This window comes from Corvus cornix, chromosome 1, assembly GCF_000738735.6.
Source record: "Corvus cornix cornix isolate S_Up_H32 chromosome 1, ASM73873v5, whole genome shotgun sequence".
Taxonomy (NCBI): Eukaryota; Metazoa; Chordata; class Aves; order Passeriformes; family Corvidae; genus Corvus; species Corvus cornix.
This window is the reverse complement of record NC_046332.1, coordinates 76,978,981-77,006,913: the sequence shown is the minus strand read 5'-3', so window position 1 is coordinate 77,006,913 and position 27,933 is coordinate 76,978,981. Positions and strand designations below refer to the sequence as shown.

Genomic DNA, 27,933 nt, shown 5'->3' with positions numbered 1-27,933 from the left:
TAATTGTATCACAGGGAGAAATCATGATTATTGCTTGAAATGAAGGAAATATTTTCTTGAGGAGTAAAATCTTAAGTGCCTCTGATATTGCAAATTCATGTCTAAAGTTTGTCATTTCAACAAATTCAGTTTAGAGTTTCATGTCACTTGTTTTTAATACTTTTTTAACAGCGTAGTAAAAGTCGAGCCCCAAGAGAATGACCCATTCTATGATGTTGTTGCTATTGTGGATCCATTGACAAGAGAGGCACAGAAGATGACTCAGTTATTGATTGTAAGATGCTGGTCATTTCTTTTAATTTGCATCTTTGTAGTTCAGTTGTTACTAAACTTGTTCTGATTTCCACATACAGTTTAGTAAAGGGTAAACAAAATTTGGTTTGGTTTTTTTTTCCTCTAAAATATGTTTACTTATTTTAATTCATAAAAGAAGTTGAGGATGACCTAATTCATCATTATGAATACCTTATATGCAAGTAAAATTCAAATGCCCCAGTCCTCTTAAAGTGAGTCTGTAAGTGCTCTATACAGTCAATAGAAAGAAAGGAGGAGATTGTGTACATAATTTTTTGCATCTCAAAGTCTTAGGAGGTACTTCTTTCCATTAAACCAGCACTTAGGAGGTGCTTCTTTCCATTAAACCCAGATCAACTTAGCTTTCCAAGGCATCTAAATGAGTTGGTCTAAATCTGACCTGTAATATCATCATAAGAAGATTGGGCTGTAAGCCTTTCAGCTCTTGGAGGGATATTTATCAGTTAATTAACGCTACCAAGTATATCTAGATAGACTTCCATTGTGTGTAGTTATTGATCTTCTAAAGGGAAACTGTCCTAAAAACAGAGCTGCTAAAATTATTTTCTTCTTTCACCTACTGCAGAATATCACTCTGTCTCAGGTTCCTTTATATTTCCCTTAAAAATGTAAATTTTGTCTTCACTTTGTGGTCTTTTACAATTCTGAAGCCTCCAACTTGATTTTTGCTGCATCCTATTTTATCTTTTTTTTCCCCCTGCAGTAATTATGCAAGTTTCATAAATTCTTTAATTGATGTTCTCCTCCCCCCCACCCATTTTCATAACCTTTTATATCAAATATTGAAGCATCCACTCACTCTTCATATAGTGGAGCAAAGTAAAACATTTTTTTAAATTCATAAAAAATTTTGCTATTTCAAGACTCCAGAATACTAGCTTTTCTCTAGAACCAGGTCTTTCATTTCACCATTCTCAGTTAAAATGAAAGCTTGATATTACCAAATGAAAATATTTTCATGTTGAAATGGACTGGAAACTCTCCATTTATCCAGAAGTTCATATTATTATATGAATCACATCAAGGACCTTATAGCTCAGAGCAGAAACCTCCATTCCTCTGGGCTCAACAGGCTCCCTCATGCATGCTTGGGCAAATGACTCCCATGGTGTCCCAAGCTGTTCAGCTATTGCAGTTCCTGCTTCATTCATAGGAGCTCTAGTTTTATGCAAGAAGCCAACCCTTAGGAGAGAATAATGAAATGCTGTTGAAAGTAAACAAGCCAGAAATATTTTAATGTAAATTAAACTTTTTAATAATATCTTTTAAATAAGGAAAAATCACCTGAAAGTTTTTTATATATATATATATATATATATTTATATATATTTTTATATATATATATATATATATATGTAAATATTATTATTACCTGGAAAGCCAACATCTCCTGCTGTAGAAACAAAACAGACATGCAAATGCAGCAAGCCCCAAACTCAAAGTCCTTAAATGAATGCCTTTCTGATTAGCTTACTATATATAGGTGACTTAAATACTAGAAACTTGAATTGCTAGAATATATTTATATTTAAGGGCTCTTTTTTCAGTTACATAATTGGATTAGAGCCAAGTATATTATATTGGTAACTATTCATGGTGCAAAATCTGTGGAGTAACTACCATGGCAGAACATATGATTCTTGCCCCAGTCTGTGTTGAATATGTCCATATCGTGATGGGGTTTTTTCACCCTGGTGAGACTACTCTATTGTATTACTTTGTGTCACTTAATAGTCACTTCAAATAAATCTTTTGGTATTTTTTATTAAAAATATGAACAAAAAGTTACTCATATTAAGTGGGATTGAAATTGAGAGAGGTGTCAATAGCTTTAGGTTGGCTGTAATCCAAACTTTACTGCTTAGTGTAAGAGACTGGCAATTTAAGGGTAGAGGCAAGGTATGAATCAGAGCATGAATGAGTGCTCAGTCAAAGCTGCTTTCTGTTTTTAAAATATGTACTGTATTGTGTCATATGAACTGCTCCAATCCTCTCCAGAGTGAGGCAGGTAGCACCTTCCATTTTTGTTACAGACTTCACCATCAAGTATTTCCAGACGAGGCAGAGTCACTGTCTACTGTAAATATTTAAATGCCAGCCGTAACTTTACCATGGTTGGACCACATAAGTTCTCAGCAGAATATATGGAAAAGCTAACTAGTCCTGAAGTTATGAAGGGTGATCTCTTAAGTTGATGTGAGAAAAGTAGAAATTCTTTCTGCTAAAACAGAGGACAAAATCGAAGAGTTGTGGGGGTTTTTCCTCATGTTTCACCAAAAACATGAGGAAAAATTATTCGACATACTCATAGGATCATCCATCATTTTTTCTTGTTCCAGTAAGTATCCAGTAATTCAAAAGTGTGGAGAGAAAAATCAAGCCTTTTATTTTTTTCCTGTCAGTTATCTTTTGCCTTTAGTCATTTGTTTATTCTATCTTCAGAGAGAAATTCTTCTTCCATCCCTGAAGTAACGGGAATCCCTGAAGGAGCCCCCTTTGATAGTCTAGTCTGATTTTCTATATAACGCAGGCCACAGGACTTCTTTCTAACAATTAGTATTTGAAGTAGAAATAATTTTTTAATCAATTCCTAATTTAAATATTACCAAGCAGTTGAGTAGAGATTAGAGCTCCTACTGAGCTTTTCCAGTGGCTAATTAACCTGACTGTTAAACTCAGACTTGGAATTACAGATTTTTGTTTAGATCCATGCTGTAAGCATTGATGGTCTCATCATTTTGCCAGTTCTGTTGAAGATTCTATTATAAGTTTGTTTTCAGTGCAGATGCTTTGTATTATGCTGAGGTTCATAAACAATTCCAAGTGACTGGTTCAATAATCATGGTTTACTGAGTTAATGTTCTTCAGATGAGTTGTGGTAACTCAAGTAAGTGTTCTGCAAATGACTTTTTATTGTGCACATGCACAATAAAACTGGCTCTTGAATAATTTTCAGGCCTCCTGAAATAATTCAGCAGTGTTTTACAGTGCTTCCTGAACTAAATTTCCATGCTCTTTGAATTTTCTGACTTAAAGTAAACAGACTGAACTCTTCAAGTATCCTATAAAAGAGTCTTCCTAATTTTGTCACCATTTTCATGTGTTGACTCGAATGCCCTGGTTTTTGGTGTCCTCAGACGCCCTAAGTAATAGAACCAAGTTCAGTATTTCCGAAGTTGTATTGTTGAAAAACACAGAGAAAAGGAATTATTGTCTTACTTGTCATTTCCTATTTAAATTCCTTTGAAATGTTAATTAAGAATGGCATTTTTTTGGGGTACTGTACTAAATTTCATGGATGAATTGGAATGATACGTCAGCCTTCTGCAAGATAATTTCAGTCTACACAAAAGCCTATCAATGCAGATTGCTAAGAATCATTCTTGCTAATGGGATGAGGGTTTTGTTTTGTTTGAAGGTAAAGTCCAATACAGGTTTTTATCATTCTCTTCATTCTGAATGATAGATAGGTATTCGAGTCACTTTGACATCTATTTTGATTTTGGTGGTCTTAAATTTATGTCATGTAGTGCTTTTCCTTCTTATGCTTCCAGTGCTTTTGGGTTCTCATTTCCTGCTTCTTCACTTGTTCACACAAATATGCTATTCCCTAGTCTTTATTTTTTATTCAGTAGTTTTTCAGTGATGGTATTCACGTGACACAAAGGATGAGAATAAGAAACTAGAAATAGAACAGGTCCCTAGGGCTAAGTAAAGTTACAGCATTGTAGTAAAGAATGAGTGTAAGCCATGAGTTGAACTGAGGAAAGAAAAATTACAGTTATAATAAAAGAGAGATTTAATGATGACTATTGTCTTGCTTTGTTCCAAATTTATTTGCCATTGTAGTAATTTTAGATATTAGCCTTACTAGTATTGGTATTGTAACTTAGCTTTTATATCTTATTGGCTTTTCTAATATCCATAAATGTAGGCACAGCTGCTTTATGCTTTCAGATAAGCACTTTGTATCAGAAAACACAGAAATGATGGTAACTTGATAAAGGTTTTTATGAGTGCATTAAAGAAATTAATAACTTTGTTAGCTTTAAGCAAAACAGATTGCTCACAAAAATAAGAAAAAAATACCCTCCTAATATTATGGTTCCTATATAACAACATCCAGAACATTAGTGTTTTAGAAATGAACAGATGAAGAAACTGAGAGGAAAAAAATAGAAATGTTAACTTACCAAAATGTTTTGAAGTTAATTGAATGGTTTAATACACTGTTAATATATTGTTGACATTTAAAATTATTAAGTAATATTAAAATAGTGGTCTGAACTTTACTATATGTAACAGTTTTCCATATACAACTATTTTAATAAGATTGAAAGTAATTGTTTTAAGATTGGTTGTTGAATAAAAGGTATATGTTGTACTTAGAGACCTTCAAGTGCTTTAAAATCACAATGTAACAAGGGTGATAATTTAATTTACTCAAGCATTGGAAAATGGGGATAGCTGCTTTTTAGAAAACTGCATCAGTAGGAGAAGACATTAATATTTTGACTATCAAGAATATCATATGCTAAATCATGCAGTTTTAGGAAAGGTCATATCTTTATTTAGAGTATCTGACAATATCCTTTATATACAAATATATTTACATCTTTTAAAAGTTTTGAGATTTCTGTTGAAACTTGAGAAATGGCAGGATGTCACAAAGGTAACTTTGGCTTCTTTTCAAAGTTTGGTGATTACCAAGAACCACTTTTTACAGAGATTTTTTTTTTCTGTAGGTACTCAGGGACATTATCAATATGAAACTCAGGTTATTTTTGAACTGCAAATCTAAGCTGTCTGAAGTGCCACTGAAGAGGTGAGTAGTTCATAGCTTCTCATGCTTGGTTTGAAAAAACAGCCTTAATGGTGTATATTCTCTTAAAAAGTAAACATTGCTTTGTGTTTCTGGATTCTTTTTGTTGACTCATTTTTCATTGAATGTTACCTAAGCAGTTTGCACTTGTTTAGAGGAGTTCTTGTTTTAAGGCATCAAGCATGGTATCACAGGGAATGATCTAGTCCGTCAAATGCACCTCTCATTACCAGGCCTTAAAGAAATCAATGGAGATTCGCTTAGGCCTGTGAAAACTTGCAGAGGGAGATTGTCTTCCTAACAATGGGCTTCTTTACAGCCCACTGTTTGTGTAATCAATTTTACAGATTCAGTACTCTTAAGAATTAAATTCATCTCAATAAATGTACAGTCTGCATTTGAGATGTCATTATATTTCATTGAGAATATGATAGACTGAATGTATTTGCCATAAATGGAAGTTTCTTTTATCTGTGTGTAAAAAACAGGATTCACTAATTCAGTGATAGACATTTACACTGAAATTAATTCCCTGGAGAGGATTCCTTTCCCTCTAAGACAAATGCTTTAGCACAAGCCATCTCCTTGGCAGGTATTTTACCTATAATCCTAACACCTGTATTACTAATCACCTATGAGAGAGGCTGGTGGTAGTGCCTGTCCTTTAGCCAGTGGGTTGGAGAGTTATTCACTTGCCCACAAAACAGAGGTCCTTAGTTTTTATTTGTTTTGAGAGGAATTACATCACATCTCCTATTCCACAAGAGGGTCTTAATCATCAGTCTTCTGAGTGTCTTGTGTGATCATCATTGATTGCATTTGAAGCTGGGCACTTTTTCAGGTTTTAGTGCCTGGTTCTTTCCTTGTCCATGGGAGAACTTTTACATGTGGAATAAATGGGGGAAGAGCTGGAGAGGAACAGAGAAACTTTACCTTTCCTTTGGTCTGTCTTTGCTGCTGCTTGTGACATCCAATAGAGATTAGTCCTTCTACTTAGTTCAGTGATACAGATTCTGGGAATTCAAGGTTGCTCACAGTTGAGATGTCTAGATGCATCTCTTGGGTATTCACTTTCACAGCCTTTAGAGTGTTGATGGAAAACAGGCATGTCCACAGCAAAATTACCAAAAGTGAATAGATCTGTGTGTGTCTACCAGCCCATTCAATATGCTGTAGGGATTGTCTGATGGTATTCTAAGAGAATAGTGAGCTACTTTGCCTCCAACACCATCATACTTGGTAAATATTCACCATATTTGGAAATATTTTAGAAGACCTTCATGTTTGAACTTTGTATTTCAATAAAAATTGGGGGTTTGTCACACTTCTTTTTTAACAGCTTCTATCGTTTTGTTCTGGAACCAGAATTAACTTATGGGATCAACAAGCACCTTCCTTCTGAACCTGTAGCAAAATTCCTAGAATTGCCAGAATCACCTCTTTTGACCTTAAACATGATCACTCCTGAAAGCTGGTTGGTTGAAGCAGTGAACAGTTCCTGTGATCTTGATAACATTCATTTGCAGGAAGTAAGTAATAGTTTGCAAACACTGTAAAACTTGTGTTGCCCCTTCTACTTCAAGAGGGAAGTTGAAATGTTGTGAGATTTGTCTTGTGTCTGTTCTCTGGAATTACTTTCTTTGGTAATTGATTATTTAGTCAATATTTTACCATTTCTATTGTCATCATCTTTTTTTCATTTTCTCTCTTAAAAAATAAGACAAGTCTTAAAGGAAAGCAATGTAATAGAAAAAGATCAGAATGCAAAGTACAAGTTAAAGCAATTTACCTGCTAAATTGAGCTTTGTGTTTAGAGAAATACTACATTTCAGATAAAAGTAAAGCAATTAAAGGATTCTTTGTGTTTCCTAGTTCTTGTAACCTAGGTAAATCCTCATATAAACTGGAATTCATTACTGTTTATTAATGTAGTTTAAAATGTACGTCACCCTCTTTTAGTTCACAGTTCTTTCAATTATTATTTAATTGCATTTTATTACATTTTAATCCCTCATCTCCAAAGTAATTAGATTTATTTGAGTCAATAAGCTTGTGCAAAATACTGAGGGTGTTTGATTGACCAAAGCTGAGCGTTTGGAAACTGTATTGTGAAAATAAAGCTGGGATTTACCTTAGCAAAGCAGAAGTTCATCAGCTTCCTCAACAGCCAGTGGAGGGGAGGTACCTCCAGAGAGTGATCCTTCCTCTTTGTCTTGGATACCTGTTTTATAATTGAGTGAAGTTCATGCTGGATGGACCTTTCTTGGGGTTTTTTTGACTGTGGAAGTTACCTCGAGGCAAACCCCACACAACATGTTTGTGACTGTAATATATTGCTTTTCCCACATAGTTATGTGACATAATTTATTGATGAAGTGTTCCTTCCATAGATAAAAGGGGCGGTTATAGCAGAGTATGAACTGGAATATATATTGCTTGAAGGACATTGCTTTGATGTGACAACTGGACAACCTCCTCGAGGGTTACAGTTCACTCTGGGCACAAAGAAGAATCCTGTCATGGTTGATACTATTGTGATGGCCAACCTCGTAAGTACTTAGTACAGGAATAGTCAGTACAATTGCGCTCTTCTTGTGAGAATTCTTCATGAGCATCTTGTTCTTTAAATCTATTTCTCTGTGTTGCAAGCTTAGTAATGCTAAAAGTAACAGGCATTACCTGGAGCTGAGCTCATCTAGTTTGCTGAGCTTTCCCCCTGCTCCTCTCCTGTGACCCAGTATGGGTTTGAATATAGCCTAATTTTAGACTCTTGCCTGAAGTGCCTAAACTGATAGCCTAATTGCCTCTAGTAGGTGGTAGAAGGTAGTTTTATATTCAGGCTGAGATTCCCTGACAAATGTAAGGTATGATTCACATTGTGATTAAAATAACCCTTTTTGTTACACAATGATCCAGGCAAAAGAGGGCTCCTATTTTAGATGCTTCAGGTAAGTGCTTAGAGCCTCTGTAGGACATACCCACATCTGAGAATTCTTCTCATCATGCAGAGTAATTATTTTTCATGTTGGCAGTCTGTAGAGCAGAAGACCATGTGACTTCTGAAGTGAAAGATTTATTTTCTATTGGCTAAGGGAATTTGATAGGGAAGGATTTTGATGAATAAGACCTCCTACCTATCTGCTGTTTTCTATTCTCTGTAAATACTGTATCATAAGGAATGAAATGCTTAATAAATTGTGGATCTTTGATTTGTGCACAAGTACTGAATATGGTCTCAGCAGTAGCTGATGTTTGGCATTGATGAAACTTCTAACAATTCTTCACATTTCAAAGCTTTCTCTGTCTGACTTTAACATAGAGATAGCTGTCTGCATTGTTCCTAAAATGGGAAGGAACTGTGTTGACTTGGAAAGCTGTTCCAGACAAAAATTTTGAGTTTCAAAGAAGATTTTCGATTTAGGGTCAGTTCAATAATTGATTTCTTTGCTGCTCACTTACTTGCTGTCCTTGGTAGAGTTTCTGTACCCAACTCAAATTCAGCTAGAAATAAGCAGAGCACTGGAAGGTATTAAAATGGACATACAGGAAAGGTGATAACTGCTTGCATCACTTGACACTTCTTTCAGGCCTAGTTTAAATGTTGGGTAGTTGATTTTTGTATATGTAGTTGATTGAGTCTGAAATGCAACCACAAGAAGTGCCTGTCTTTTTTACTTAGGGGTATTTTCAGCTGAAAGCAAATCCAGGTACTTGGACACTGAGATTGCGTAAAGGAAGATCTGAAGAGATTTATCAGGTTTTTTCGTAAGTATGAATCCATCATTTGGAAATAAAAATGATTCTGAAAGTGCAGCATATTTTGAAAAGATCTGACAATACTGAAGGAAAATAAGCAAAGATAGCATTAAAAAAAGTATAAGATACAAATGATAATTTAAAGTTTTTTAAGGGATACCTTATTTCCTATATTGTTGTTGTTTGATGGTTTCATGTGTTTTTGAAGGTATTTCAGTATGCTAATGCATAATAAACCTAAGCTGCTCAGCTAGACTAGATGCCAGCTAAGTCTCTTACTAAACAGTTACACAGCTACCAGACACTTGTCCTGTCAGTTCCATGCATGGTTAGCATTATCACACAATTGCTTGCACCAAATTCTGTAGAAATATCACTCATGGTTTTGTTGATTAGTATTTTGTCATTCCCAACATACTTAACATGTAATTTCAAGAGTATGCCCAGTGGAGCTTGGCTCTCCAAAGGCATTTTGATCAGCTGGAGGAGGTACCATGAATTTCCCTCTCATAATTTTTTTCAGCCCTGAGGGTGCCTCTGAATGCAGTATATTTATAGGTGGCATCTTTTTTTAACAGGAGAATTATATTCATTTCAGTTCCAGACTTTTTTCTTCAATTAATTCTGAGTGTTTCTTAGTTGTCTAAGTCTAGAATCACTGTGGTTACAACTCCACCTTAGGATATAAAAACACCCCTCATTTTGAGACCCTGGCTGCATGTTGACTGTGCCACATTTTCCTCTCTTGGGAGAAACCTCTGTACATGGAAGAGAAGTTGTACTCCCATAACTGGCATTTATTTGACATCTCTATGGCTTCTAGATACGTGATTTCCATGGTTGATTTTCATATAGAGGAATATATATGCTCACCATCATTCCAACTGTTCCTTAGGAGAATCACCTTTTCCCCATGTTTTATGTAACAGCATAGATCTGTAACATATGAGAGCTTTCTCTTGAAGCTTTAGATCTAATCCCTTCTAGAGGACCAGTATTGCTTATTTAATTTCAGCTTCAGTTCTTCCTTTATTTTCCTTTTTCCTGTTACCTCTCTTCCCCCTCAAAGTAATTGTGTGGCTTGAAATAGGTCTATTTCTTATAAAATATTTATTATTACTTGAAGCCCTGGAATACATAGTTCTATATGTTGTTATTCATCAGCTGCTATTAAAAAGTAAAAAATTTGATGAACCTCTTTGTGGTTTTGAACATTTAGTTAATACATTAATATCAGTGTTACAGGGAGAAATGTTAATGGGATGTTAGATTCATTCTATTTGTTTGCAATTTTCAACTTCTTTTTTTTCACTTACAATCTGTTGAAAAAGCAGAAGAACATAGTCCTTACTCTAAGAAGTTCACCTAATCTCTGATAACTGTAGCTGTACCATTTGTCTAATTTAGCATTTAATTCTTAAGAAATATAAAGTGATTTATGTAAGATAGCATGGTTTTAAAAAAGAATGTAATGAGGTGTAGTTGAGTTAAATAATGAAAAAAAATGAAACAAAATCACTCTACATTCTAGGCTGGATCAAAGGAAATTTAAATGATCTACTGAGGTTTTGCCCATTTTCCCTATGTAACACAAACAGGCTTAATTGAACTCAGCTAAGTCAGAAAAACTAATACCTCATGAGGAATTGAAACAATACAATTTACTTCATTTCATTATTACAAGCTGTAGACTTAAAGTACAGCAGGAAAAGTATGTTTAAGGGGCTGCATCAGGGTCTTTGATATTTCTTTTACAGTATTAATCGTATGAAGTTGCTATCAAGAACTCAGGCAACTGTTTGATAGGGTGGAATTTTGCCAAGAGGTATTGCAGTATATTCTCCATCCTTATATATGAGTCATACCCTCTCCTGTTGAACTGTGAGATGAGCCTGTTTTCTTTGAGGCACAGTCCTCTACTTATAAATAGGGTTTTAGGAGAAATACAGGACTTTGAAGTTACAGCATGTTCTGCATCGCAGTACTTACCTTATTTGCTTCTCTCATAGTTGCAAGTAATTTATTTTTACTTTATGTAAGTACACAACATTTGAAATAAACTGCCTCTTTCTTCTTGAAGACTGCTTCTAACAAGGGTCATTATTTTGATGCAGTCACGCTTTTAAATCAACTTTTTAGTAATAAGTTACTATGAATATTAGGAAAATGAAAATTGTTATACTCAGCAATAATCTGAGCACTGCTTATTGTTGGAACTTTGATGTTGGTAGGAAAACAAGTAGGTACTGCAAGGTAAGATTGCAGAAAATAATTTATAGCTAAAGATATACATAAAATCCTGATGAATATTTTATTTTGTAAAAAGGCAGGTAGATATAATTTATTATATTTTGATGTCATGCAGACTGCTTAGCTGAAAGTTCTGTATTTTATAATTTGGGCAGGGAGTTGTGTGTTTGTTTCTTGGACTTGAGGTTTTAATGGATCTCCATTTGTTGAATGCAATTTCTTTTGTTCCCCATATGGAAAATTACAATTTGTATTATATTGGTACTTAGTTGTATTTGTATTAAAAGTGTTTTGAAAGATGTTAAAGTTGTGGCATAAACAGTCTGCTAAACACATTTAGCTTTTGACAACAATTGCATAACAATAAGGTAGCTATTATTACATATAATGGTGCTGTCAGTATGCAAGATGTTTTGCTTGGATTTAAAAAGGTTTTTCATAGTAGGACAGAAATTCGTCAAACTGAGTTCTGCACAGAGTAAACAGTTGGCTCTCAGTAAAGATGGAGCCCACAGGGAGGCATCTGTGAAGGAGATTTAGGGAGACAAAGCAATGTTGTTGAATTTACATCCAAACCAAACACTCTGAGAATACTGTAAAGACTTTGGAAAATCCTCTTTATCAGCAGAATCCTCTTTATCTACCTGCAAAACGCATAGCATAGGGATTTTGAGGTAACTGAGTGAATAACAGTGAAAATTTTGGTTGTAAAAACACTGGGGGCAAAAATGGGAACAGCAGGCTGGCTGCTGCTATCAGCAGTTTGTGTTTGGATCTAATTTTACCATTTTGGAACTTTTTAGTGACACACTTTATTTAAAATGGAATTCAAATCTGAGCACTGTACATCCCTGTGATAAAAAGACTGTAGTTGGCTGGGTGTGCATATGTATGATATTTTAAAAGTGTGAAAATAAAACTATAACAGAGAGTAGAAAAGTTCAGATAATCCTAAACATTGTTTTGTGCAAGGATAGGCCATCTGTATGAGACTTAGTGATTACAGGCACATTTTGCAAAAAATTTATTAAATAAAAAATTCAGGTGAGTGTGTGAAATCCTGCAGTGTTTAGGTAAGTGGTATGATACACATTGAAACCAGTTTTAACTATTTTTGTTTTCTAGGGGAAAGAAAATGAAACCTAAGGGGTTGCAGATTACTTTCTTAAACCCATTTTTTGTATGGGTAGCTTTAGCGAGAGGAATAATAATACTCATACCCACATAATGCTGATAAAAGACCTAAGGGATTGAAGGGGAAATATATGGGCTATTGATGTGTAAAAGCTAGAAAATTTGAAAATTATGTTGCTATTATACTGTATCACAGTAACAACAACAGGGACAGTAACATTTTTCATATTAGCTACTCTGTGGACTGCAGCACAGTTTGGAGACACCTGAATGGCTTTAAACTGATGTTCAATAAGGCAGAGATTCATGTGGTGCTTGCACAGCCTTGTCTTCAGGGGTACAGTTTCCAAAGCCTGCCAGTTGAAAGCCAATCTTAAATATCTCAGTACTGTGATGAAGCTTTCCCTATACTTTTTTAAGCAGATCTATTTTTAAAATACATTTAATGCCATCACATAGCAATTTTTAAGATGTTTTCCATATTTGAAAAATAAATTGTTGTTTAATAGTTGAATGTAATATGTATCTCTATAATACATAATAGTATGTTTGGCTCTAGGTTACTGCGTTTTTTCATTGATTGGTAAATTTCCTGTGAAAATTCAAACTAAAAAGTAAGGGCTACCACTGTGGTTAATGTCCAGTGATGAATAAAACTCAGAAAGTTTTTGAAGTTAAAATATAATTAGGTGCAAGTAATTTTTTTTTTATAGATATCAGCAATTCTAAACCTTATTCTCTGATTAAACCTAAGTAACAATGTTTATTTTAATGAGACAGTACATTTGCATGGGTTTTTTTCCTCCTCACAGCCATGAAGGAACAGATTCTGTAGCTGACCTGACAGATGTTATTGTGGTATTAAACAACTTCAGAAGCAAAATCATCAAAGTTCAAGTATGTATGCAGTGCTTCCATATGTGAAATACGACTTTTGCTTATGTGTCTCAGGCTATATTTAATTGAAATATGTATACTGAAATATATAATTTAGATTTTGTATAATTAAAGAGAAGGATGTGCAAATTAATGTAGTTAATTTGATCCAATCAGGTTATACTAATTGTGTGGGAGATTTGTTAAATAGCTGTTAAACATAGATAACATTTATCTCATCTAGCTCAAGGTGCCCAAGCGTGTAGTCTTGGTGACTTAAATTCTCTCTGCTTACCAGGAGAGAGTCCAAAGGACTACTCATCCCAGCTCATACATGGATTTAAACCAAGAGAATGACTTCTTGAGACATCCATTTCTCTCCAGTGACCTAGGAGAGATTTTACACAAAGTCCAGATACCAGAGTGGAAGTCAAAATTAGGTGTGTTGAATTTTACCCTAAGCTGCCAAATTTTGTAAATGAAAATCCATTACTCTTATTAGATGTAGCAAAAACATCTAATTAAGCGCCACTTATATTGAGGAGAAAGATCCTCATAATACTATATATTTTCCAGTATTTTGTAAATATTTTAAAACACCAGATATGAGTCTCTTCCCCAGTCCTGTAACTGAAAGTTTCCAGAACCGAGAGAAAATGTGTAAAACTCTGGAGCATGATGAGCCTGCCTTTAAACCACAGAGAATGGGTAAAAGGGTGCCTAATTTCCCTATTTTGAGCCAAAATAGGAATATTATTCTGTGTGAAAGGTGATATTAAGTTTACAGCTGGAATATTTAAGCTCTGCCATTCCGTTGAACTCTAGAAACACTTCAGTGAACTGTAGGATGGGGCTTCAGGAGCGCTGGCTAAAAAGACTCATGATATAGTGTCAACAGAAATCTGTGTTAGCTTGACAGTATAAACATGTGAAATTAATATGATTAGAATCGAGTATGTTCAGACATTCAGGGCATAAGAAGCTGTTTGGTTCTCAAAAGCAATTAGATTTCTTTTAATCAAGGAAATTGAGGTGGTAAATGAAATTAATCTTGAGCCTTTATAAGCATCTGGATAAGACAGCAGAAATTGCTTAAGCTGGATGGGAGAGCTTATGTTTCAGTGACAAATTTGTCACTTTCTCCTTGTGAAGGGCTTATGAGAATGACAATTTCCTCTCAGGTAAATTCCACTATGAGGTGCTACACTTCTGCCAGCTAATGGCTGTATCACAAACTCATGGGGGAGGAAAATGAGATAAAATTCGCCACACTTGTAGTTACTGTTAGCATAGAGATGTACAGAGGGATTGAACATGCTGACTGATTTATTAATCACCTTGTTAGTGGCTGTAGCCAGTTAATACAGCGCAGTTAGATATCACAATGCAAGTAGTAATTACTATCAACTACATTCCCAAGTTGCACAAATGCTTTTATTTTACTGACTAGGTACAGAAAAAGCCTGATAAAGTGAATGAAGAGCTTCTTACAGATGGAACAACAGAAAAAAAAGGAAATATGGAATCAGTTACCAGGTAATGCATAATTTGCCTCTAATTCAACTGTTCCAGGACATGTTTATTATTACTCATAGCAAGTAAATTTTCTTACTTGATAGTGATACAAATGTATGAAAAGACTCTCCAAGGGATTTATAATATAAATAAAAAGGGGGAAAGATAAGCTGTAATGTCTTGTACATCTCCTTTTTTATCCCCTTCTTAATCCCTCCTTTGTACTTCCAGTTCCTCCTCATTTTATCCTTTGGCTGTTACTTTTCATTTTGCTGTGGCAGGGAATCAGTCTCAATGTGAAACTCTCAGCCAGTTATGTCATACTCAGATGTATCAAACTGAACATCAAAATAATGCTGCTTGTCTGCTACTAGACATAATTTATGAAATCTCAAGTAGTGTTTTTACCTTTTTCTTTTAAGGTTCAAGTTCTTTAAGTAACTGTAATAAGCATCTCAAGTGTTACGTTTCAGGCTAATAACTTCGTAATATTTCTAATTTGCCATTTTGAACAAGATTCAAAAAAGGTTTTCTTCAGTTTTTAGTGGCTTGGGCAATGGTTATCAGTCACAGACTGCTAAAGAAAATAAAGAAAAGGCATAGCAGTTCTACTTTATCTAGTAATCAGTTGGCTCAAGTCGGTCCTGTACACACACATCTCTTGGTAGATCCAGGACTGAGTTCTGTTCTAGCTTTAAAATATCTCATGATAAGGCCTCTTGTACCACAAGTACCTACAGACCTAGAATTATATTGAGAGTCTGTTGCTGATTTTACGTTTATCTCCATTTATCCACGGATGGTTTTACTGTTACAATATGATAGAATCACAGAATGTTAAGGGTTGGGAGGGCCCTTAAAGATCATCCAGTCTCAAACCTGCCCACCATGAGCAGGGTCACCTTCCACTAGACCAGGTTGCCCAGAGCCTCATCAGCCTGGCCTTGAACACTGCCAGAGATGGGGCAGCCACAACCTCCCAGGGCAACCTGTTCCAGTGTCTAACCTCCCCTACAGTAAAGAATTTCTTCCTAATAGCTAACCTAGATTTCCTCACTGTCAGTTTGTACTCACATTGACTAGATTCAGAAACCCTCCCAGACAACTATGCTACAGCTCTCAAAAATCTCTTGCTGTGGACCCACATTGCTGCACAAAGGTGCCTCCTTTGGAGAATGATGTTAGTTGATTTTCATTGACTTCAAGCTTCCCACCTCTAATGGGCTGCATCAAAGGATGTATGTGCAGTGATCAAAATCTTATCTCCCTCTAAGAAGGTTACAAGGCCAGAGATCTCTCAATCTTCCAGGTCTTGCCTTTTATCACAGTGGCATTCATCAGGCTCTGAGCTTGGCTGGGCCAAGGAAGCCACTCACCCAGTGAAGTTTATTTGCTCTTTCCAGTGACTCAAGGTTGTGGCTCAAAGGCAGGATTTGAGGCTGACTGTCAGCCTGTTGCCATCTAGGACATTGTCAAATACCCTTCCTTTTTGTTATCCCAGAATGAGAACAATATCCACCAGCACAATGTTCACTACAGGAACCCCACGTGTGCTCTAACATGGGAGTTGTGCACACCACGTTGCCCAAGCATTTTCAAAACTGAGCTGCCCTTCTCCAGCTGACTGCTTTTCCCACGTGACCTTATAGGTCAACCCAGCAGCTTTGGGAGATTTCTGCTTTCTGTAAAGCTTTGCAGAATCAATATGTTCAAGATCCTTGCATCAAACCCTGATTTTCTTTGTTCGCATGTGATGGCTGCATTATAAAAAGCTTGATATTCTTTCAGTCCTGCTATCATTAAATATAAGACATGAGACAAAAAGTCAGGAAGAAAGGAGACAGACTGCTTGGACCTGGGAACTGCAGTCTGTTCAGCCTGTGAGAGTTCAGTGCTGGTTGAGAGGTTGTCTGTCTTCTTTGACGATGCCACACCATGCAGACAATGCCACTCCACTGATGTCTCTCTCTTTCACCATGCCTGAGTGAAAAGAGTGTGGGTGTCTCAAAAGATTATTCACACCACTTAAACACATTGCAGCCTCTCAGCTATTTCTGAGGTTTCAGCTTTGTATTAGTGGAGTGATCTGAATTCTTTTGAATACATTGGAGATCTGAGACTTGTCTCATTTGCTCTTAAAGATTATGAGGATACTTATTTTTACACTTTCTAAAGGATACTTTTAAAAGGGATATAACCAGAAGAAAAAGTAATAGGAGTGACTCATGCAATCTAAGTGTGTGAGGAATGACTCACTTCACAAAAAATACTGTTGAGGTGAATTTCCAACAGTATCAAGCCATACTGTAACCAATCTGGCTGTGCAGTTCTGAGATCTGTGAAGCAGTGCCTGAGGGAGACTGCAGCCACCATCTCCTCCTGGCTCTGTGTGCTGGAAGGCAGATTAAAAGCCAGTCCTGGTAGACTTACGTATTCAAAGCTAGCAAAGAATGCTGTGCAGTGGAAACAGAAACCTCTGTACAACATACCTCTTATAGGGACAGGAATTGGATTAATTTGAAGAAGAATTCTGCAAGTGTTACAAGAAACACTTGGGAAATCCCATTACCAGAGACCACTGAATGTTATGAGAGTATTCTGGAAAAGGCTACAACTCCTCAGCCTTGTCATTTGCTGTTGGGACAACCCTGGGCTAAATAAGTGATTTGGCCTCATGTGGCCATCTTTTTCTTATGTTCAGTCTTAGAGGATATAGTCAGTTTAACCATTTATGGGGCTGTGCAGACCTCCTTCACTTCCAGAATATGCATTGGTTGTTCTGCTGTAGAATGCATGTAGATGTAGAATGCATGTGGGTGAAGCTTGGGAAACAACTGTGTCCGATTTTAAAAATTACCAGTTTTACAGATATTCTGTCTGTGTGTATTTCTGGTTTGATTATTTTTTTTTTTTTAAACTTTGATAAAACGTGGAATTCTTGTCAAATTTGGGTTTTGTTTGAATGAAAATATTGAAGACTGCTGTAGTGCCATTGTTTGTCCTAACTGACTGGGTATGATGTGTTGCTCCCAAAAGATTTTTGGTATCATAGGCATGTGCAGTGGAAGTAGAATGTAAGTGTATTTGTTTACTGTAGAATGTGTATTTCTTTTGTGTATTTTCTTATTTCTGATTCCCTATGAACTTAATGGTAATTTAGTAGGATTTTTTATGCTGAATGTTTACTTTATATAATTATTTATAATAATTCTTAGATTTTCAGAAGAAATTCCAACAGATGTGAAGGAAAAGAAAAGTGATATTCTTAACATATTTTCTGTTGCTTCAGGCCATTTATATGAACGTTTTTTAAGGTAAGGAAAGGTTAAAAGGGAAACAAGAATTTCATATATGAACGTTTTTTAAGGTAAGGAAAGGTTAAAAGGGAAACAAGAATTTCATATATGAACGTTTTTTAAGGTAAGGAAAGGTTAAAAGGGAAACAAGAATTTCATAGCAATACTCTAAATTCTCTTAGCAATCTAAAGAAACTGACTTTTTAAACAACATCTGAGTGGTAAATTTTCAAAACATTGGAAAGTTGTATACAGTGAGGACTAAATTAATCTTTAAGAACAAAGTGATTCAACATACAGATGTTCAAAAATACCGTTATTCTTTGAAGACAGAAAATGTCTTTCATGTGTGAAGTCCAAACATAAAAGATGAAGTTCAGCCTTTCTGTATAAAGACAAACCAGAAGTGGCTTCATTAGAGTTGTATCTATTTGTGTTTAGTCCAAACTGTGGATTTACTACATGCACATATGGCCTTACTGATCTCAGGGCTCTTTCAATGAGCAGTGATTGCTTTTAAGGAATCCTTAATTGCCTAATTGCCTAATCTGTTCACAACCATCTCTGTTACTTTTATGATCTGAGCACACGTTTAGTGATTTGACTGCTGAGTCATCTGAACTTTGAGCATTGTGTTTCTTTCCTTCAACCACCTTCATAAAGGGAAAGACACATTTACTCTAAAGGAGCAAAAGGGATCTTAAAACATCCTACCTGCTGCTTTCTTATTTTCGAGTTCATTATATCTTGATTTTTAAGTCAGACGTGACCTCATGTAGGGTTTAAGACATTGCTTATCTCTCTGGTTGCACCAAACAAAGGCCATGATAGTGAAAAGTAATTGAACCCAAAATAGTAATTCTTAGTGTAATTCTTACTAAGGATTTTCTGAACAGGATCTGACTTACACTCTGTGTTTTTATTTTCAGCAACCTATTAAACTCAACCAATATATTCTAAAATAATTCCAGGCTATTTCAGTAGCCAAGTTAATATAAGGTAGTAACCATTATTCTAATTTTGTCAGGCACCTCTCTTAGAATAAAACATTTTAATAGATCCACTTTTGAAATTGTTCTTTCTACTATTGCTTAGCCAATCTGGATCAAATAAGGCCATCTCAAAGTGCCCTTGAACACGTGCTCTTTAAAGCTTTTAATTAGAAATAGGTAGAAATTTCTACTTAAACTGGGTTAAAGAAATTTATACTTAGAGAGTTTTAGTACTTTTTAAGTGCAGTTGAAATTTAATGACCTGTGTGTATTTGTTTGTTTATTGTAGACTTATGTTTCCACAGAATTATGATGCTTTCTGTCCTACGTCATACAAAAACACCAGTTAAATTTTGGTTTCTGAAAAACTATCTCTCCCCAACTTTTAAGGTAGGAGAAGAGTCTTCCTCTTTTTTTCCATTAAAAATTTAAGTAATATTTTTAAAATTACAATTGACTAATTATATCATTCAAATTAAATTTTCACAGTGGAAAATGATCCTTGAATCTATTAAATACCAATAGTTTTAAAAGCATTGGGTATAAGGTTCTTCTCTTCTGGAACTCTAAGCCCAGTGATAAATTATAATAATTTATTCTCTTCTGATGAAATGCTTTCTCTATTGGTGTAGCTGAGGATACTGCTAAAACCAAGGGAACATTTTAAAATAATAAATTGTCCAGTCAGTAAGGCCAGCACAGCTGCAGCTGCCCTGTAACATTCACTTCTTTTCCTTTTGAGTCCTTGTGTGTCTCATATATGTGCACCTGATAGTTTTTTGTTCTTCTTCTAGGATGTAATTCCTCACATGGCTAAAAAATATGGGTTCAAGTATGAGTTGGTACAGTACAAGTGGCCCCGCTGGCTTTATCAACAGACAGAAAAACAAAGAATTATCTGGGGCTACAAAATTCTTTTCTTGGATGTTCTTTTCCCTTTGGCTGTGGATAAAATAATATTTGTTGATGCCGACCAGGTAAGAAAAAATAATGGTATATTAACTGTATGAGGAATTAATTCGGGCTTAAATTGATCTAGTTTCATTCTCTGTGGCCATTTTACTCAGCTGTTGGTCTCGTAAGACTGTTGCAGTTATCCAAACTAAACCAGTGGTGTTGCAGAATGTAAATGCAAGAATTTCACTTGTCTTCAGTCATGTGGGCATTTAGAATTTCACTACACTGAGTTGTCCTAAATTGTCTGTGGAGAGAGAAAGGCACTTGGAGAGATGTGTGTGATCTTAAAGGTGCATTTCACTGTAAGCATATTGGAGTGATTCCATCTCTGGGTTGATTGTGAGAGGAATTCTGCACTATGGCCAGAGTCTGAGGTGATTTGGACCTTTTGAATGACTTCTAGATGGCTGAAATTCTTCAAGATTAATTCTGTCTCTATTTTAAATTTGTATGCGGTCCTTCGTTCAGGAATGAATATTGTAAAATATACTCAAAGGCAAAGTGCTGTCTCAGATGAGACATTGAAGAGTTTATCACAAGGTTATTCAAAATATTGGGACAAATTCTAATGTATTTTGGTCCTTTTCCAAAGCTTGAGAATAAATGAAATTTAGGTGTAGCAATTCAGACTGCAACTTTCTGCAATTTCATCTGGATACACTGCCTGGGAACACTGGTTGTCTGTCCTAACTACTGTAATGACTTCTCTGTGCTCCCAAATAGCTAAAACTCTTTTTTACCTCTGATGAATTAGGTAAGTGGGGTTTGATGGAAGAAGGGTTGATTAGCAAATAAAGGGCATTTGTAAAATGTCATTATAACCCCTTTTTGAAAATACTTCACCATTAGATACAAGGATTTTTCAAATGATGCAATAATTTTGGAGCGCCCAAGTTGGGTAACACATAGGAAGGATTCTTTAGAAGGGACATGACTGGGAGATTTCTAAAGTTATGTTTCTTAATTAAGGAATTTAATATTGGGCAACCAGAAACACTGGTCTGTGAATTAAAAATATATTGCCAGTTTAATTTAATTTGCTCAATAAATGTGTTGCACAGGTGACCACTGTTAATAATATAGTAAACTTTTTTTTTTTCTTGAAGAATAATTTAGTAAATATCTCCCATTGGAATACTTTATCTATACCCCACTGTTGTAGTGTCTCGGGTTTTTTTTAAATTAAACTTTGTGAAGCCTGCTGCAATACCTACCCTCATATGCATACCTTGGAAACAGTATTAAATTATAAAAATAAACATCATCTTACTTAGATTGTGAGAAGTGACCTGAAAGAACTCAGAGACCTAGACCTCAATGGAGCTCCCTACGGATACACTCCTTTCTGTGACAGCCGCAGAGAGATGGATGGCTACCGCTTCTGGAAATCGGGATACTGGGCATCACACCTCGGAAAAAGGAAATACCATATCAGGTAGGATCACCCCTTACACACTTCCTGTACATTTGACTAAAAACTGGATGTTGGTGCTGATCACTGAGGCATTCAAGAGCCGTTCTCAGTAAGAGATGAATAAGGTCGGAATTCTGATGACATATTGATTTCACTATCTTATGGTAGCTTCAGCCACTTAATAAAGAAAAATATCCCTTCAGGATGGAAACATGTTTTACTTCCTTGTTACTTTTATTACTGTTATCAAAAAGAAGGTGAAACCCCAGAAATCTTAGTTCTTTTTTTTTAATCCTTTTAGTGCCTTGTATGTTGTGGATCTGAAGAAGTTCAGGAAGATTGCAGCTGGAGACAGGCTTCGGGGCCAGTACCAGGCTCTTAGTCAAGATCCAAACAGTCTGTCAAATCTAGATCAGGTATATATGGCTTTAAGCATTTTTGGGTCTATTCTCTTTATCTTTCTCAATATGCATGGAGTATCTTGTATCTCAACATAAATGTTATATAATTCCAAAACTATTTCCCATTTACTGCTGTTTTAGCCCGTTTTCAGGTGTGCATATGAGCACAGTTCCGAAAACTGAACACTGATGATTATTTTTAATTTTAAAAATGAGGAAAAACCCCAACATACAGGACTTTTCACCTTTATTTGTAGTTGTCCTGTGTGCATTTGTGTTCTTCTGATAACTGTATATTCTGATAATGGTAATTATATTCTTGTTTAGCAAGAGCTTGTTTCCTTTTTCTTCTTTTTTTCCATTAACGTAAATTTAATTTTCCTTTGTAAGCTAACTGCAAATGCACTCTGGTGGTGGCTGTACATGGTCACCCTGGGGTGGACCATGGAGTTTGTCTCACTTTGAGTGAACTTCAGAAGACTTCAGAAGTGAAATTGTCCCTACTTTTGGTGTTTTCCTTGTGGAATTACTAAAGCACAGAAGATTTTTACCTGCCTCTAGCAGCAACAGGATCCCACAGTAGCAAAGCCCACATTTCTCAGTGCTTTTCCACACCCTTGCTCTCCGAGCAAGTTTCTCTTACATAAGGACATTATTGCCACTCACATGGTTCTTTTCCCAGAAATGAAAGTAAAAACTGAAAATAGCAGTTCTTATGATACTGGACAAAGAAAAGTGGAAATACAACCACACTAAAAACTCAAACTAGACTGGACACCTGGAGCTGGAGCAGCCTTTAGCTGAATGTTGAGAGCAAAAGGCTGATTTAACAGCAACAGAGTTCCCCTCTTTGTGGACAACAGAATGGATTACTGGCCCTGATCACCCATGCAGAGTCCTGATGTGATAGAGCTGTGTGTTCCCCAAACACAGTCTTACCCACATGCCTTTCAGAAAGACCTTTTAAGATTCAGAGGTTACAGGGTTTCCACCATAATGCTGGTTTTCAGAAAATTGGTTTTATCCAAGTTCTCAAAATATGAAAACTTCTCATTTTAAGATTCTTATCTTTCCAATTACAGCATTAATACATGATAGCATAAAACTCTTCTAAGACTGTTGGATCAAATCAAAAGCCACTTGAGGACCAGATGAATCTTGGCAGAATGGAATTGGAATCACTTTGGAAAGTGAATATTTCAAAGTAACATTTTCGTAATAATCTGGTTTGACTGTATTGATAGGAACTACTTGCTGTCTTTGTTGCCACTTCTTACACAAAATACAGCAATGCTGCTGGAAATACAAACCACAGTGCAATGTATTTGAGACCTGGAGAGCTTTCATCCACTGCTAAGGATGCATTATGACTCTTATTACTATTTTCATTTTAAAGACCTGTCTGGAGTGCTCACTGCCCTTCTCAAAGAAGCAGCAATCTCAGCTCTCTGCTAATCTGCTGGCAGTGCCATCTTCATGGGTGGTAGTTAAGGTTCTTAAACCACAAAAGAGAAGTAGATAGAAGGGAAAATGGTGATTTTAAATGCCAAGGAGAGTAAGTATAGAACTCCTAGGGAGAAAAAATTACACATAATAAAAACTAGACTTCCAGGACAGTAATTTTGTTCAGAGGGTTTTTTGTATTAATTCTTTTTTTGTTTACTTGAAATGCTGAAACTAACAGCTGACTTTCTACTTTTTACTCCATGTAACAATTGTTAAATTCACAGCTTCTAAAAGAAGTGTAGTAACTCAGGAATTGCGATTTCATTTAGAATGTCAGAGAGGCACAACAGAAAACCAGTCTCTCTTTTTTTGGAATTGAAATGGTGAAAAACTATTTTTGATCTTCCAAAAAGTAAAAGTTTTTCAAAAAATAAAGCATTTCAATTAATGTTGGATGTCTTGGCTCTCTGTGTACTAATATTTGATGAAATCTTTCTGCACTAATGTCTCTATTTGAGTGAAGTTATTGCTGCATTATGAAAGATGTATATGTGCTATTTTATTCTGTCACGTTTAGCAGTGTGAACTGGCAGAACAAGATGTGACTAATACTTTATTATTCTAATGAGACATTTATTTTAAAATATAATGTAAGGGTTGCACATGTGAGGGAGCTTACAAGTGGACATACCAGTTATGACCCCTGTTGTTTGTAACTCTGGCCCCAGAGTATGTGCAGTGAGCGACTGCCTGAGGTTGTTCTCATTTACAAATGCTGTTCCCTGCATTCAGCCAGATCTTGGTTCAGAGGCTTCATGATGAGACTACCTGACTCTATGTAATAAAGGTCAAAAAACCCAGAAGTAAAGTAAGGAACATAGCCAGAACAGCAGTTTAAAAGCTTTTCCTTCTCAACCTCATGTTTCTGGAAGCCATTTTCCTAGAAGTCATCTAAATTTAAAGTAGTGGCGTAATTCTATATTATTTCTTTTTTGAGTTGTTTGTTTTTAATTTAAGGAAAGGAAAGCTGGTTTGAGTTTTGCTTTTTAGTAGTATTTATAGTATGACAGGCAGTATCTGAGCCAGGGGTATCAGACAGAAGTATTGCTCATGTCAAGCTAAGGGAGGACAGACTTAAGGACCAGAAAAAATTGCTTGACAAGTGAGATGTGGAGTTGGCCATCAAAATGAGCATGACCAAATGTTGAATCTACTTGGAAAAGAACTGGGTGAGCACTTAGAAGGAAATGTAAGAACAATTTGCAGAAATGGTAATAGGAAAAATACTTTTAAATAGCAGCTTGATAATCAGTTACATTACATTCAATGCTAATTTATGATTTTATGAAATTTGTACAGGATCTTCCCAATAATATGATTCATCAAGTAGCCATTAAGTCTCTCCCTCAGGAGTGGCTTTGGTGTGAAACCTGGTGTGATGATAAGTCCAAGAAAAAGGCTAAAACAATAGACCTGGTGAGTTGATCCTGACTTAAATGAGTTCTATTGATTAACAACTTTGCTGTGATTTCTGGGGCTTTTGAGGTTAAGTGTATGTCATGTCATGAAGGCAGCAGCCTTGCTGGAAGGCACTGCAACACTCCATCCCTTCCCCTGAAACATTTTCTCCTCTGAGATCTCTCCCACTTGCTCTGTACAAGTTTGCTTACATTAGAGCTGAAGACTGTACCAAAGAATTAAGTATTGCTGTCTCTTAACTGGACAGGATTGAGGCTTTTCATGCTCATACACATATTCGCCTTATAATTTTTCCACAGTCAGCCAAGTTACTGGGACTGTGAGGAAGTGCTGTTACCTGTCTGGGCATTTGTGAGCTCAATCGCTCCCCATATAGAAGGTTCCTCCAGAGCCCACTGACTTAACATTATCATGGTGTTCTTGGTCTGTTTCATTGCTGTAAACAGGAGATAAAGCAAAGCTTAAAAAGTGTAGTGCTCAGGAGACTATCCATGTTCAGGAAGAAGAAAGTTTCTTTCTTTGGGGATAGAAACAGAGAGAAAATTCTTCTTCCTGTCATTATTTACCCCATCCCATTTTTCCCCCCATTTTGATTTTTTGACAGCACACACACACAGAGTTTGTGATGCTTTAGATACAATTTGGAAGAAAAACAGGTAGTTGGGACTTGGTGTGACTTTTCAGTATGTAAATAGTTTTGTTTTCTTTGTGTCTTTACAGTTGTTAAAATGAGCTTTGTGCACTAAAGGCTGGTGCTCTCTGTTCAAAACCCGCCTCAGGGTCAGTTTCAATATACTAATGTGAATCTTGTATCTCCCTGGGTAACTTTGTCTAAATCTTAGTAGTGTTGTGCTATACATATAGTCAGGAAAAGAAAAGTATTTACAATTCATTGGAGCTACATTCTCTGAAAAGGTGTTATTTTCACATTTGGTTTGTTTACATCTAACATGTTTTAAACTTTCAGTGCAACAACCCCCAAACCAAAGAACCAAAACTAAAGGCTGCTGCCCGGATAGTTCCTGAATGGGTTGATTATGACTCTGAGATCCGAAACTTAATACAGCAAATTGAGAGAGAGAAGAAAAATCTAACGTCATCATCTCAGAAAGGTAATTTACATGCATATTCAGCTGTTGGCTTTTAAAAATTAAATATTAGTATAGTTGAAATTAAGATTGGGGTCAGTAGGCACAAATCTTGTGTTTGTGTAATTTTCTTGCTCTTAGAGAAATGGTGTGGGGTTTGACAGTCATGTGATGCTTCTTTACACAGGAGTTACACTGAGAGGACAAAACCTCTTGTTTCATGCCAGAATCTAAGAGAAAGTTCAGTGGGGTCCTGTGCCTGGACCTCAAACACAATGTGTGACCACCAGTCACACATTTCAGCCACAAATATTAAACAAAGCACATTAGCTTAGACTTCACTTAGATACTCTAAAGCTCATGTCTATTAAGCAGTAGGGAACTGAGTATTAATTTGCCTCTGCATCTCTCACTGCACGCTTATCTACCCAGGCCTTTTTGCACTAGACTAAATTCTATTTGGATTAGTTTGAGGGGATTTGGTTTCTTTTGTTTGTTTGGGTTTTTTTTGTTTTGTTATGTTTTGGGGTTTTCTTAACTAAAATTGTTTTAAAGTGAATTAGTTAAATAGCATGAAAAACCTAGACAAACAAAACCCAAAACCAAAAAATCCAAGTCCCACTTGACTTCTTGGAGTGATGTGAAACAAAATGAAAAGATGATCTCAGCTCCCAGGGTTGAAGAAAAAACTTAGCAGATAAACATTTAAAAGTTTTGAGCAGAGGAACAAATTCACTTTTCCTAATAAAGAATTCTTAGTGGGTTTTACTCTTTGTGAAAGCTTACAGTCAGTTTGTAGCAAGGCTCCACAAATAAAGTCCCTGTTGCTCAACTGACTAATTAACAAAAAATGGAAAGTAAAGGGCTTTCTCAACATTTTACAAACCCAGGCATTGTCTTTATGTAACTCTTTTTGGTGTGGTTTTTTTCCCTTTGGTTACAGGTCTCAAGCACGATGAACTTTAGCACAGCCTGTGACCAGCAATGGTGACAGCTCCAGAGTCTTCTGGGAAGGACTGAACGGAATTGACAGCTGTTACATTGGCACTATTTGCAACATTCTTTAATGTGAAGTCAAATATTTTATAACTTAAAGTGTTATTTAAAACATTTTAAATGCAATACAAAAATGGGAAATCCACCGGTACTTGGGGGTTTGGGGTTTTTTAACTAGTATGGAGCAGCTTTCCCTGTTGCTTTGCTTTTCTTTTCCTTCTTTAAAGTACAGTTTTCCCAGAGGAGTATGAAGAAAGATGTGTTCAGCATTGTCAGTCTGGGGGAGGACACACACACAATGAATATGTACTTGAAAACTGTTTTATGCATTAGGCTGATGTATTTAAACATCAAAAATTTTGATTATATGCCCATAGTTTTGTCCCTAGAGAAATGCTGTGGTCACAAAGAATTTCATAAAAGGTAACGTGTGTCATTTAGACTACACAAAGATAAGTCCACGTGGGAGCTAAAGCAGGGAATGACACTTCCCATTTACTATGCAGGATTACTGCACTTACAGATTTTAAAAACTAATTTTTGATTCTTAGGCTCCTTTTGGCCACTTGAATAGTGTGTGATAAAATTCCATTATGGTTTTGGTTGAGGTGATTTTCCAACGAGCATCCATTGCATCAGAAGGTCAGTACCTGAAAGCTGCTTTTACTCACTTTTGATTATCATCATCCTGTTTCTAACTGAAAGTAAAATAATAAAATACATGAGTATTTTTTGACTATCAGTGGTGTCTCCTGTAATTTTCTCAACCTGTATTCACAAAACCGTTGCTTTAATGGGATACTGACATTTTGATCCCAGAAAAATTGCAGGGCAAAGTTCCTGCAATACACATATTTGAAAATGGGGAATTTGTGTCTTAAACTGAAATCTAATGCCTTAACTACAGACCCTGTTCTTCAGGCTGTGCTGGTTTCAAACTGGGATTGGATGAGACCATACATTCTTCTGAGAACAACTTAATGCAGTCTTCCAGTTTAAATGCTTGGAATTATAAAAGACCAGGTAATTTGCACTAAGTGGGTGAATCAGCAATGAGTTGCACATTATTTCCATAGCAGCAAATAACTGAATAAACAATAAGAGAAATGAAGCCTATTTTGTATCCACTGTCATTGTCATCAGGTACTGGTTATTTACAATTTCTTACTGTAAGAGCAAGTAGTTCAAATCCCATG

General features: G+C 35.8%; 1 protein-coding gene across 5 annotated transcripts in view; it reads left to right on the top strand.

Moving 5' to 3' along the window:
• Positions 1–27,479, top strand: part of UGGT2 (UDP-glucose glycoprotein glucosyltransferase 2) — an 80,185-nt gene extending 52,706 nt beyond the window's left edge. For 3 of the 5 annotated variants that reach the window (XM_010394063.4, XM_020583613.2, XM_020583614.2), the window contains 15 exons: positions 172–274; positions 5,061–5,140; positions 6,477–6,666; positions 7,528–7,686; positions 8,817–8,902; positions 13,090–13,174; positions 14,604–14,689; positions 17,884–17,982; positions 19,262–19,346; positions 19,751–19,933; positions 21,188–21,348; positions 21,629–21,743; positions 24,534–24,650; positions 25,621–25,765; positions 26,685–27,479. In XM_010394063.4, the coding sequence (XP_010392365.3) occupies positions 172–274; positions 5,061–5,140; positions 6,477–6,666; positions 7,528–7,686; positions 8,817–8,902; positions 13,090–13,174; positions 14,604–14,689; positions 17,884–17,982; positions 19,262–19,346; positions 19,751–19,933; positions 21,188–21,348; positions 21,629–21,743; positions 24,534–24,650; positions 25,621–25,765; positions 26,685–26,707 (1,717 nt within the window). In that variant the 3' untranslated portion in view covers positions 26,708–27,479. Of the gene's footprint in view, positions 1–171; positions 275–5,060; positions 5,141–6,476; positions 6,667–7,527; positions 7,687–8,816; positions 8,903–13,089; positions 13,175–14,603; positions 14,690–17,883; positions 17,983–18,035; positions 19,347–19,750; positions 19,934–21,187; positions 21,349–21,628; positions 21,744–24,533; positions 24,651–25,620; positions 25,766–26,684 lie in introns of those variants that run through there. The other 2 variants (XM_020583615.2, XM_039557423.1) reach the window with 2 other exon arrangements.
• Positions 27,480–27,933: the final 454 nt, after the last annotated feature.